This window comes from Athene noctua, chromosome 6 (genome assembly GCF_965140245.1).
Source record: "Athene noctua chromosome 6, bAthNoc1.hap1.1, whole genome shotgun sequence".
Taxonomy (NCBI): Eukaryota; Metazoa; Chordata; class Aves; order Strigiformes; family Strigidae; genus Athene; species Athene noctua.
The window spans coordinates 27,870,074-27,882,623 of record NC_134042.1 but is presented as its reverse complement, the minus strand read 5'-3'; the positions used below and the strand labels follow the sequence as shown (position 1 = coordinate 27,882,623).

At 45.1% G+C, this 12,550-nt stretch overlaps 1 protein-coding gene across 1 annotated transcript in view; it reads right to left on the bottom strand.

Moving 5' to 3' along the window:
* Positions 1 to 1,604: 1,604 nt before the first annotated feature.
* ESRRB (estrogen related receptor beta) overlaps positions 1,605 to 12,550 on the bottom strand; it is a 91,115-nt gene continuing 80,169 nt past the window's right edge. Inside the window, exon 7 of the mRNA XM_074910003.1 lies at positions 1,605 to 7,473. Within this exon, the coding sequence (XP_074766104.1) occupies positions 7,229 to 7,473 (245 nt within the window). The 3' untranslated portion in view covers positions 1,605 to 7,228. The remainder of the gene's footprint in view (positions 7,474 to 12,550) is intronic.

Here is a 12,550-nt window from a genome sequence, read left to right as displayed (position 1 = left end):
ACTAGTTCTGTGAATGAAAGCATAACTGAGAGATGCAATGAGTGTGTATGTTTGTGTCTAGATAGCTACAGAAAGAGAGGTCTGTATCTCAGGTAGGGACTACTTTTTGTACTTGTCTTTAAAGCATCAAGATCAAGTGGTGGAAGGCAGTCATTTGCCCTTCTCATTACCACATGTTCCTAACTTGAAGCATGAAATAGGATGAGCTGATGGCATGTCCAGAATAGGCAAAGGAGATACTTCTTTCAGCAGCGATCCATGGAACTCATCGCTGCAGGGTGCTGCGGTGACTGAATGCTTGTTGTGGTTGAAAATGGGACTGGAGAAATTAATGTAAATAAAGTCATTGAGGGGTGTTAAACGCAAATAGCTCATCTCTAGCCCAGGTAGTCTTGAATCGTTAAATAGCTGGGACACTTTACTTCCTTGTCCTGCTTTTATGTTCTTCTCTGGTCATCTGCTGCTGGCCAGCTGGCCACTTTAGTGGAGAGGGGGCAGTGGCCTAAATGGGTTTGTGGTCTGAACCAGTACAGCTGGTTTTGCATGTGCTGTGTGTTGTCAAGAGCTGGCTGTAGTCAGCATGTAACTGGTTAGATTTATGAAGGGCTTGGTGAAACACTGAAGTCTTCAGCAAATCTGTGATGTGTCAATGGTAGCTGTTTTCTGTTCTCTCAGTTTTTCTTAAAAAAGATGATTTGAGCCTTTGGCCAGTTCTGATCTTTCCTGTGACTTCACTCCTATTTATAATTATTGGGAATCTATTACTCCCAGAGCTGAAGACTTTTCTAGCCTCACCCAAGCCCTGTGGAAAAAAGCACACAAAGATCAGAAGCATGATGGGCCTCTCAAAGCTGATTAGCACTAATATAAAGAGACTCACTGACTGCAGTTCTTTTGGAGCAAGGCTGTTGTTTTTGGCTGACTGGCAGCAGTGCTTTGGGTCAGGGCTGTTGTGTTTTGCTGAACCATCCTTGTGCTTCTAAATAAATTAGTCATTTATCAGCCTCTGTCTCTTCCAGGCACCCCAGCACACTGCTAGGCTAGTTCTCCCACTCCCCAGGCGCAAGTGTTCAGGTTTTGCCATGGTGTCATTTCAAATTGTTTGCAATGAGAGCGAATATCTTTGTAAAGAAAGCCAGACACACAGCACAACCTCTCCAGCTTTCTGTTACTGAAAAGTTGAATGCTGAAGTCTTCTGTGTATCAGCTAATGTTTGGTTTGATTCCCGGTGTGATACCTTAGCCTGAAAGTGAAAAGTCTTGTTGGCTTTCATTTTATTTTGTGTGCAGGTAGCCACAAACAACTACTGCAATCATGTTTTAACATTCATAGCTTAAGAACATACCCTAGCAGTTAAACATGCCTTTAACTTGGGGGAGAGAAACATGTTTAGAGAGCTCAACATTGATTAGTGAAGAAACCTCTAATCAGAGAAAATAGAGTATTTTTACAGTATTTTCTGATGCTCTTCTTTAAGAGGAAATTTCAGGATGTCCTCAGTTTTTCCCAGGGCTCACTATAAAAACACCTCACCCCCACCCCCACCCTTTTTTTTTTTTTTTTTAAATTCCAGTGTGAATAAACAATAGTGAGGAAAAAGTAAGGAAAGCCTTGAAAAACCTAGGCAAAGCAGAAGGGTGGCCAGGAAATATATGGAAGGCAGCTGCCACTTTAGAGGTAAAGCACCAAGGAAAGCTTAGTTCCCTTGAATGCTGTTTGAAGAGACCAGTGAGGCACGGGCTCTCCATAGTCCTCTGGCTAACCTTACTGATGTCTTGACACCACCAACTCTAGTGCCACATAAACTTTTCAGAACCCTAAAACTTGAGCCTTTTGCAAAGCCACAGATTGACCATCCCTGTGCTATATTTGACCCAAAGTAAACTCCATTTTAAAGTCCTGCTGCAGTAGCCAAATCCAAACCTTCTGTGAATGGATACAACATTCAGAAGGCCTAAGTGCTTGATGCAGGTGGGCTATGGGAGAGGCTGTGAAGTGCCTGTGTGAGCTTGGCAAAGAATTGTGTTGGTTCAAAGACTGAGCCTGTCATCATCAGAGTGGTGGTGACTGTAGGGCTGGGGGTAGCTGTTCTAAGTGTAGAAAAACCTTGACATGCTTCGGTCCCCCCTCTAGCTCTGTGCTTATCTTGGTTTTCATTCAAGTTCATTTCTAGCCCATGGCCTTCCTCCTGGCCACCACTAATTCAGTCACCTCCTCCTCCTCCTGAGGCCAGTCTGAGAGGCCATTTGGTTGCCTGGTTTAGATGCATCATCCCAGTGAGTGCCGTTTCCTGGAAGAAGGACCTTAGCAGTGTTTGCTGAAAGTGAGGTGTGTGGAGATGGTGGTGCTTACACTGGGTGTGATGTTGTCTGTGCTCAAGAGTCAGAGGTAGAATAAAAACCTGGGGGCCTTGTTTCTCATTTCTCTTCCCCAGTTACCATAGTTAATTTCCTTCTGCTTTCTCAAGGAGACATGAACTTGTCCTCCTGCACTGCTTGACCACCAGATCAATGCAAACTCCATGACTTCAGCACTTGCACCCACTTTATAAGCACTGGACAGCTGCTGTAACACTTGCAACACTCATGATGTCACTGTTGGGTTTAAGCCAGTGGCCTATTTTATGATTAAGAGATTTTGTTTTTCACTGGAAGAACTTCAAGGCTTTTTCATTGCTAGCTCATGTTTATTTCTTGCACCAGTGAAGTGCAGAATGTGGGGAGAAAATGGGTGAGTGGAAGAACCACACCAGTCCATGGCAGAGACTGACAACAGTGCTTGTCTAACAAATCCTCAGCAAAGCTAATGTTACAAAAACTCAGCAGCTTGTTGAGAATTTTTTTTTCTGGTTATGAGAAAACACCAAATGAGCATGTCTAAGTGAGAGGTATGGTGCTCTCCTCCCCTTGTGCAGCATGAACAAATCATGCCTCCCCCCCAATACCTCTTTTGTGGGACTATGTGCATCCTGTGGGACAGAATGGAGCACCTCCTAAACACAATAAACATTACTCTGTCTGGGTTAGTTTTTACATTTCTGTGTTTTATTTCTTGTTTTGTTTGAAATGACCTGTACCACAAGAATACAATTTATTTAACAGGTTGTGGTTTGGTGTTTTTTTTTTTTTTAGGAGCAGATAATAGTTAAGTAGATACTGTTTATTTCACTGACTGTCTATAACTCCTTGCATCATTCTCACAGCCTCTGTCTCTCTGGCTTTTCCACATAACCCAGCCACAAGAACAACAGAGTGGCCTTCGGCCATGATTGACTATAGCTTGTGGATACAAAGTGGAAGCTCTTTTTCTCAGCTCCAATTGGTAATAAAAGCTGAACAAGTTACATTCTAGGGTCTTTCTCAATGACTTTCCCCTCTAACAGCTGCTTACATTTTCTGGTGCAGCATGTTTTACTTTATATATTTGTAATAGTTTTTAAAAAAAAGATTACTTAGCTTATAAAGAGAAAAATAATGCCCCCTTAGCATGAGCAATACTGCAAGGTTCTGATTGTTGTGGGGGTGTTTCTTGTAGCTTCATGGTTTTGCTGCCAGATGTAATGCCCAAGTTTCCCTAGAAACGTAATTCTGTGTGGTATTTTACCTTTTCTTTTAATTGATCCCCATGAAATTTGTTTTGCATTACAGGCCAGACACTGCTGTTCCCAGAGAAGAATGTGCCCAATATAGAAGAGCTGGTCACTTGGGAAGAACCGCATTTTGTAGTGGCTGATGGGTACGTGGTTTCTGTTATCCGCACAGGCAAATCAGGGTCTGGAGCTGCTTTTACCATAGTTGCTGGATGTGGGCTTCATGCTTCTTCACTGATACACTTACCTCAGCCGCTTTGCTTTTCTTTTCTTTAAGTCATAGAGCCCGTTTGTGTTCCAAGGCTCAAGCTCCATCATCTTCTGCCCCATGCAGAAGGACTGCTGTATGGCACTGACTCTGTGACTCCTATATCACAAATGAACAGCATAAAGAGCACTGACCCAGAACCCACTCCCTAGTTTGTCTCAACTTCCATATCCCCATACCTTTTTGTAAGAGACTGTGAATATTCAAAGACCCAAGCAGTTGCTGTAGCCCCATTTCCTACTTCAAAGTGCGCCGAGAGGACTACATTAAGATGTTACACTTCTCTGAAAGCCCAGCTCACTGCATAGCTGGACACGCTCCTCAGCTGTGGCAGTGTGATGTTCTAGTGATGCACAGCAGATCAGAATAACTGGGAAGAGATGCATGTGATTTCTGCAGTGGTCTGAAGGGCCCAAGAGACCCAACCTGGTTCCCAATTTAAGATGGTACAAGGCTTTTAATGGTTAAATCTAGACAGGTGTTTCTGTCCCAGTTCCCGGGGAAGAGTTTGCATTCCTTGCTTAAAGAGATTAATATATGCTAATTACTGTCTGGTTCAGTTCCCATCGTATTTCAGAACCAATACAAACATTTCCAGGCACACTATCTTCAGGCAATGGGGGCTCCAGATGGACTCCAAGGTTATGCAGCTGTAATGGAGAAAGAAGGTCCTGGAAGAAAATACATTAGGTATCTTTTATATTGTTCTGTCAAGGCAGGAGTTGCCTTCATACCATAGCCCTACTCTAGTCAGCAGTCTGTGGGCTAGAAGCTAATCCAGCAGCTCTCCATAATCATGTTCTGTAGATAGTTGTCCCTGTCTGTTCTGGAAAGCAGCACTGAGTCTAAATACAACAAAGATGGAAGAGCCTTTTTTTTTTTTTTTTTTTTTTTTTTAATAGATGTGGCCTTTCCAGCCAGGGCCCAACAGAATAAGAATGACTTCTCAGGATCTTTCCAGCCCATTTTGGGACACCTACCATTGCACAGCAGGTTGAGACACAATGTGCTGTGGCTGAGCTGGGTGGGACTTGGCAGGGAAGCAAGAGTGGTCAAGTGAGTCAAACTTACAGGCGATAGCACAACCCAGCACATTTGTAAGAGCATATATGCCACAGCCAAAAAGAGTTGCCAGAGTGCAGCACATGACAAGCTGGCTCTGTAGTGGTGACGTGCATTTCACTTTTGTCCCTCAATCACAGATGGGTACAGATATTATGAGCACAATCAAAAGCCTCTCATTTTCTCCCCAGCTCCCTCCTAAAGGCAGCTGGGCAGAAAAGCACAAGTATCTGCCAAAGCACAAGGCTGCTGTGCAATTGCTACTGCTGTGAACATGGAAGTAGTCCCAGCTTCCATGTGCCTTCTGCCCCTTAGGTCTCTGTTGGTTTACTAATGTGTCTGAAGCAAGACTGAATTCCTTTATCAAATGAGTACAAAATGAGTGTGAGTAGCTATGACTGTGTAGTGTAGGGAAAACTCAAAGGAGATGGAACTGAACTAACTCAAGTACCAAGAGCTGGCTGTCTACAAGAGCCGAGTGGTCAGTATCGGTTAGTGCCCCCAGACTCTGAGCTACCCTTGGTGTTTTTCTGCAGCATTGACAGCCCTGCTGTGACACATCCTGCTCCAGGAGAAAACAAACACCCAGTGTCTGCCTGATCACACACCTCAACCCTGGTTTAGAAGGCTTCGTGCTGGAGGCAAGTTACTCCTCTGCCACACCACCTTTCTCCTGGGCTAGTCAGGAAGGGATGGAAGCTTGAGAGGAACAGAGGCAGTAGAGCTTACGGTATCTCAAATGTAGATAAGAGGCTTTTTCTCACCTCAACTGCCATGCCATAGACAATACATTCAGATTTCATCAGCTCAGGCTGGCTCAAAACTAAGTGACCTAGAAAATAAAAATCTCAGAGAATTCCAACAGCCAGTTTTGTCAGTCACCCACATTCCTCTCTGGCTACTGAGAATGCAGCAGTTGCAGCTTAGGCAGCAGATCTAAACCAGGTCTTGGAGACAGCAGGAACCTGGTTACACGAGAGGAGTAAATAAACATTCCCCCACTTCTTCTCCCACCACCTCAAGGTCAGGTATTTGCTTTCCCATCAGCAAGAGGACCTTTTACCAGGTCCAGGTATAATCTATGCTAGCTCTTCTGCTGCTGTTGAGGATAATGGGATGAGGCAGGGGAAGACAGCAGTTGGGATATTGGGGGTTTCGTGCCACCCTCTAATTTATTTCCCTAGGCTGCCACAAAAAAGCAATCTCTCAGGCTCAAGAGCTGCCTCTGAAAAGCAGTGCCCTTGATTCCTAACTAGCATTTGGCAGTAAGCCTAAGTCTCTGTGGAGGCAAAGAGCTATCACTTTAATGAAGTCTAGGAAAGCCCTGGTCTGGGGTGTATTTATACTTGGGCAGTAACCATGCAGACAAAGCCTTGTGTCCTCTGCCACAAGGAACAAGTGGGGAATGGCACTCAGCTGAGCTGAAGAGGCAGGTTTGATACACTACAGGGTGAAAAGTGTGGAAGAATTGTAGTTAGCACCACATAGGAGAGGATGCAAAGATTATCAAGTCAACCCAGCACATCAGTTTCTTCTCTTTTTCCTTGCCATCTGGGAAAGGAGACTTGCATTCTCTCAGGGACATATGTCCTACCTCTTCAGGGGCCTGCGGGGATTGTACATGGGAGGGACTAGCCAGGCATAATGACACACTGTACAAGGTCGCAGAATATCTTACACAGTTAGGAGCATCTTTCCCAGTAAGAAGTGGGGCCTGTATGTACAAATGTTAGCTGTCGCTAGAGGAGCCTGGGAGGCAGCCATTTGATCAGGAGAGGTCCAGTAATGCTATTCTGCAAAGAAACATCTGCTCTATGGTTAGAGCTGGAAAGGTGACAAAAAAGGACCCTGGCTGCTTCCCTTTCTATCTGACCCCTCACAACACCAGCAGATAAAGTTTATATTGACTCTATTCTTCCTCTCTTCCTGCTTCTGTCCCCACGCCCCCTCCAGCACTGCCAAAGGGAGCTGGGGAACCGGCGGCCTGGACAGCGCTGAGAGCATCACCGCTCAGAGGGGATGAGCCCCGATGACCGCCTCAACAAGTGCAAGAGCATATTCTGGTACTTCCCACAGAGAAAACAAACAAACAAAAAAAGAGAAACAGGTGACTGATTAAAAGAGTTTCCCCCCTCCTGTACATAAGATTCTGCAGTCACGCCGACAGATAGACATTAAATAATTCTTCCATAATAAATGATTGGAGATAAAAGCCGGCGGTGGCTGCTGCTGCTGTTTGGATTGCTCCGTTGTCTGAATCTTTGTTTCTAGTTTGTTCCCCGGCCACTGTCGGCTGGCACTGGGGCTGTCAGACCTTTGCCTCTAGCATTTCTAGGAAGAGTTTATGCATGGGAACCTTGCCCTGCAGTTTGATGCTGTAGAAGTGCTGCACAGCTTTGGCGGCCGTCTGCCGCAGGAGGGGCAAGGTCAGGAGCAGCTTGCCTGCTCGCCGGGGCTCCTCGTTGCGCTGACTCAGCTCGTAGTCCTGCAGGGCTTCGTGGAGAAGGTCTTGGAGTTTCTGCACTGCATCCATGTCCTCTATGTGCATTGAGTCTGGGGGGAGGGGAGAAAAGACAGTAAACAGGCAAGTTAGACATGGGGAAGGAAATCCTTTATGGTCCTGAAGCTAAAGATGCTTTCTTTGCTTTCTTTCCTGTTTTTTGTTGTTGTTGGTGGTTTTGGGGTTTTTTTGGGGGGTGTGGGGGGGAGAATGGTGGTATTTTGTTTTGTTTTGTCTCTTAAGGGGAAGAACACACCTTACTGGCAGGTGCTGGTGGTGCTACTGCTGTGAAGTTTGGCATCAGTCCAATGTGTTGGCCCTAGCAGTTCAGGGACAATAAGGTTGCCAGGCTAGGTGAGACATTGTGCCCTCTGTGCTGCCCATTTTGCCAGTCACCCCAAGGCTGTGCAGGGGTCAGCTGGGGGCCTCTGTGACTTGCACATTCACTTGCCCTCCATGCTCCTTATGGGGAGAGTCACCCTGCAAGGGGCAGCAGCTGCTGTGCTGCCGCTTGGGAGCAATCTCATTAAGAATAATTAACACTGCTATAGCGCTTCATCTGTCTAAACTGCCTAATTGCTGTGCAGCTGCTTGGGGTGTCAGCAAGACAGAAAAGCCCCAGTAGGTCACAACCAGCATGCCCAGGGGTGATGCCAGCTCCACCTTTGTGCATATGCCCCTGTTTTCAGCGACTGCCAGCAGCTGCTCAGGGAGCTTCCTGCTTCAGTAAAGGAAACCTGCACCTACTGCAAGGCCTCTTCCCTTAGGCTGCCAGTTAGATTTCTACAAGCTGCCAGAGGGGCCAGCAGGGTTTGCAAGGCTCTCACAGCTCCTTGGTGTGTCTCTGAGGCAAAAGTAGCTGGTAGTGGCCCAGGCCAGGGTCAAGCTGGGGAATCCGAGTTGAACACAAGCTGCTAAACTTGTGGGTAAGTCATGGTGACAGAAGACAGCACCAAAGGGCAGAGAGGTTAGATTAGAGAAGCTAACCAGGCAGAGCCTCACTGAAGGTTTTTCTCCTTTTCATCTTGCTGATACTTGCTGCTTTCTTACAACCCTGACAGAGCTGGAGACACTGTTGCCTTGTCTTCATTGTTCAGAGACTTTTAATCGATACTGAACCCATTGATAGATTCCTGCCACAGGGCAACGAATCCAGAAGCAGCATCAAAGGGACACTACGGCAAGCACACATGTATGCACACACGATGCACACATGTAGTTGCATCATCTGCCACTGCAGCTGGGCTTTGCAGTTTGGCAGTGCTCTGGCTCAGCCCACACATGCACAACGCAATGTGAGGATGTGGGTTCCTCAGTGTGACAGCAGTGAAGGGGAGGAAAGCTGGCTGAAGCACCAAAATCTCTCTAGAAATATGTGTCGTCTCTATGGAGAGCGCAACACAAATTAGAGACTGTGAATTTCATAAGATACATGTACAGTAAATGCTATTTATGATGCACGATTTATAAAGTATTACAACAGTTGGGAAAATATTATGTCTAGCAAGAAAGCTGTTTAAGAAGCTGTTTAGAAGGAACAAGCTAATTAGAGGATATTAAAAGCTTGTATTTCCAAGAAGCCTACAGAGGAAGGATTGTTCTTGCTGCATTTGCTTTTTGTATCTAAGAGACCAGGCAAAGAAGCTCAGACAAGGTTTGGTAGGTCATCACAGTGTCCCGAGCTAGCTACAGAGGTTGATTCTGAAAAGTAGGGAGGATGAAGAATGTTGCCAAGTCAGTCTGTCAACTTTTCCCAGCCAGGTAGCACCTCTGGAAAATTTCCATGCACCATCCAGAAGTGAGTGCGATCTGTTTCCTGACAAGTTGCAAAAGTAATTTTGGAGACTGGAAGCATCGAGAGCTGGAGCTTGGAGAGGAATGTTCTCCAGCCTGTTTAATGTCCTTCTGGCTAGGGGCACAAGGGGGAGAAGTAATCACAGCCCATCAGAGTCTGCAGATCTCAGAATGTGCTAAAAGCACCAGGCAATAACCCATGCTTCAGGTCAAAGGACATGCTCTGATTTTGGGTACTGATACTGCTGTACTGTAGACAGAACCTCAGAACTACACTCTTCTGCCACCTGACAAGGCTTAACAGCACTAAATAACTAGGGAGTATACAGGGAGAGGAATTGGGGAAATTAAGATCAAAGCCTGCCCCACTCCCCCACTCTTTGCTGAAAGAAGCTCAAAACTGGCAGCTGACTGCAAAAAATAAAATAACATTGCAGGATTAATTTCCTTGCAATCCATCAGTGAGCTGGTGTCGATGGCATTGATAAACTGTTAATTACAAAATCAATAGCTATGAATTTTTACAGCTGTCAGAGCACTGAGGTGAAGAGAGGCCGCCTGACCATGTCTCTGAGGGTCAGCTGGCCTAGAAGTCATGCTTCATGTCAGGAGTTCCTCTCCAGCACTGCTGGCATGGGGTACAGGGGAGGTATGAGAACTGACAAGGCCCACTGCCTCTTCACCTAATTCTTTTCTTTGCAGCTTCTGGCAACAGATGAAGGAGCAGGGACCTCACAGGACTCATTATACAGAATTTGCTACACATCCCCTTGCTAGATCCAAACCCTGTTCATTCCATCTCTGCACTAAAATGCATTGAGGGGAAGAAAAAAAAAAAAAAAGAGGAGAAATAAGGTTTGGCCAGTCTGGGATGTCCTTAAATGAACATGTGCTGTGTGCTAACCTGGAGGGCTCTTCCATACACAGAGTGATCAATTTGAGGATAGAGCACCTAGGAATGCCTGAAAAGGGACTGCTGTCTCTGAAGGGTGGGTAACAAGTCTACAGCACCCTTACTCTGTCAAAATATGGGTGATCATACTGTTGGGACTTGCATGGTGTTCTAGGCATTAAGAATTCATTTCTCAGCTCTCCAAAATGCACTTACTAAAGAATTATCTTTGACAGTCCCAGCAGGTGTGTCCTTGGTGCGTTACCCTGAGGACTCAGAGATCAGCCACAGCTCTGGCAAGGTTGGCTTATTGTCACCATTCTCCTCTAGTGAAGAGTAAGCAAGCTCCTACTACTTCTGTTTTAATTTGTTTTAATTCCTAGAACCAAAGGGTCAATATACACAGGGCTGCATGGAAGAGAGGAAAATCCCCAGAAGCTTGGTTGCATGAGCAATTACACCAAGCAGGGATAAGGGAAATTCAGGAATTTATCTATATGGGAGGCAAGGCAGAAAGCAGGTCTAGGCAGCACAGGTGCTAATCTAAGTGCTCAGCTTTAAACCCTGTCTCTGACCCAAGGGAGCTGAGGCCTGGCCCAGAGTCTGCATTCCTACCGTTCTAGGAATCAGCTGTTTTCATGCAAGCACATACATGCAGGCTTTGCAAGTTTACTCCATGTCAAAAATACACTAAGAAAAATAACTTGCATTAAAAGAATGTGAAGGCTACATTAAAAAAAATACACTTGCCCTATTCTAGCTTCCTTATGTGTGTGTTGTGAGAGGCTTTAATTACATGAAAAACTAGATCTTGTGCTTTACTTTCATATGTTTCAATACGAATAATAAAGCAGGATTTTTGTGGATTATACTCCTACATAGCTGCACTAGGAGAAACCAGTGAAGTCAGGATGACTTCTCTCATCCTGCTGAGAACATGCTTTGGCCTGTGCCTCCTGACCCTTGGTTTCTTTACTTCACAGCTCTGGAAGCAGAACCCCAAAGCAGCTGATGAGTGTTGGTTGTTCTGCTCTGGTTTTGCTCAGTGTTTCCCCACTCCTGATACAGACTGTCCCATAGGGCTTACCCTGGGCTTAGTCCCGAAAGCACAGTGAACAACATCAGCAGAGAGTGCTTCTGTTGCACCATGAAGAACGTGACAGCACCAAGGCTCAGATCCTGCAGTGTCTCTGCTCAGAGCAGTGTGTCCTGATGTGGGACTTATCCTATCACCCTGTCACAACCACTTCAGCCCCTCTGAGGAGCCCTTCTCCCTGTTTAATCCTGTGACCTTCCTGGTAGACAGGAGGCAGGTTCCTTAACAAGAGTTGATTACATTGCCAAAAGACACTGTCCCACAGTTGAGAGAGGCCAGCCTTGGCCATCTGCCCATCCTGGTTCAGTGGCAAAGTGAAGGCAGCAATTAGACCTAAAAAAGCAATATATGAGAAATTGAAAAAGGGAACTAGATAGCAATTTATATGAATCAGAAGTTATGAAGTGTAGAAAATCGATAAGGGAAGTGAAGGACATAGGAGGAAAATCCATGGCAGGAAGGGCTAAGAACAATAAAGAAACTGTATAAATATTTAAGAAATAGAAGAAAAATTACCATTTGTAGGGGGGGCTCTTTTCACCTGGAGATTTTTAAACTATTAACAGCAGTGCAGAGGAGACAGTACTCCTCAGTGAGTATCTATTTCTGTCCCGTTTAGAAAAAAGAAGCATTATGTAACTGTTTTATATGAAAATGATTAAGACTTCTTAGCCTGTTTATGCAGAAAGATGTTAGACATCTGTTAGGGACAAACTTCTCAGAAATGAGCTGAGCTGGATAACTTGGCTTTAATAGTTCTAAAACTGCTGGCTGAGGCCCATCTAGGGCAGATCAATGTTTAACAAGTCTTGGTATTTTTGAGAAATTCAAGATGACTGGAAATGTTCTAATGATGCACATACTTTCCTAGGTCCTATCTGGTAATTTCCTTGCCAGCCTGATGTACACCAGGGTAAAATTAAGGGGGGGGGGGGGGGGGGAGGGGGGAAGAAGTTCAATTAAGACTTATAAGATGGCATTTAAAAGACATGTAGATGTGGCACTTAGGGACATGGTTTAGTGTTAGGTTAATGGTTGGACTCAATGATCTTAAAGGTCTTTTCCAACCTAAATGATTCTATGAGTCTACTGCCAGTCAACACAATACTTTGGAACAGAGGTCTTGTCAAACAAACCTGTTTTCATCCTCTGATGAGATTACAAGTTTGGTTGATAAAGTTAACTGCATAGATATAATAGACTTAGGCTTTTATAAGGCACTTGGCTTAGCACCACAGGACATTCTCATTAAAAAATTAGCACTATGCAATATCAATAAAGCACACTTTCAATTGATTAGTAACTGGCTAGATGACAGATCTCAAAGTAGCTAGTGAATCATCACTGA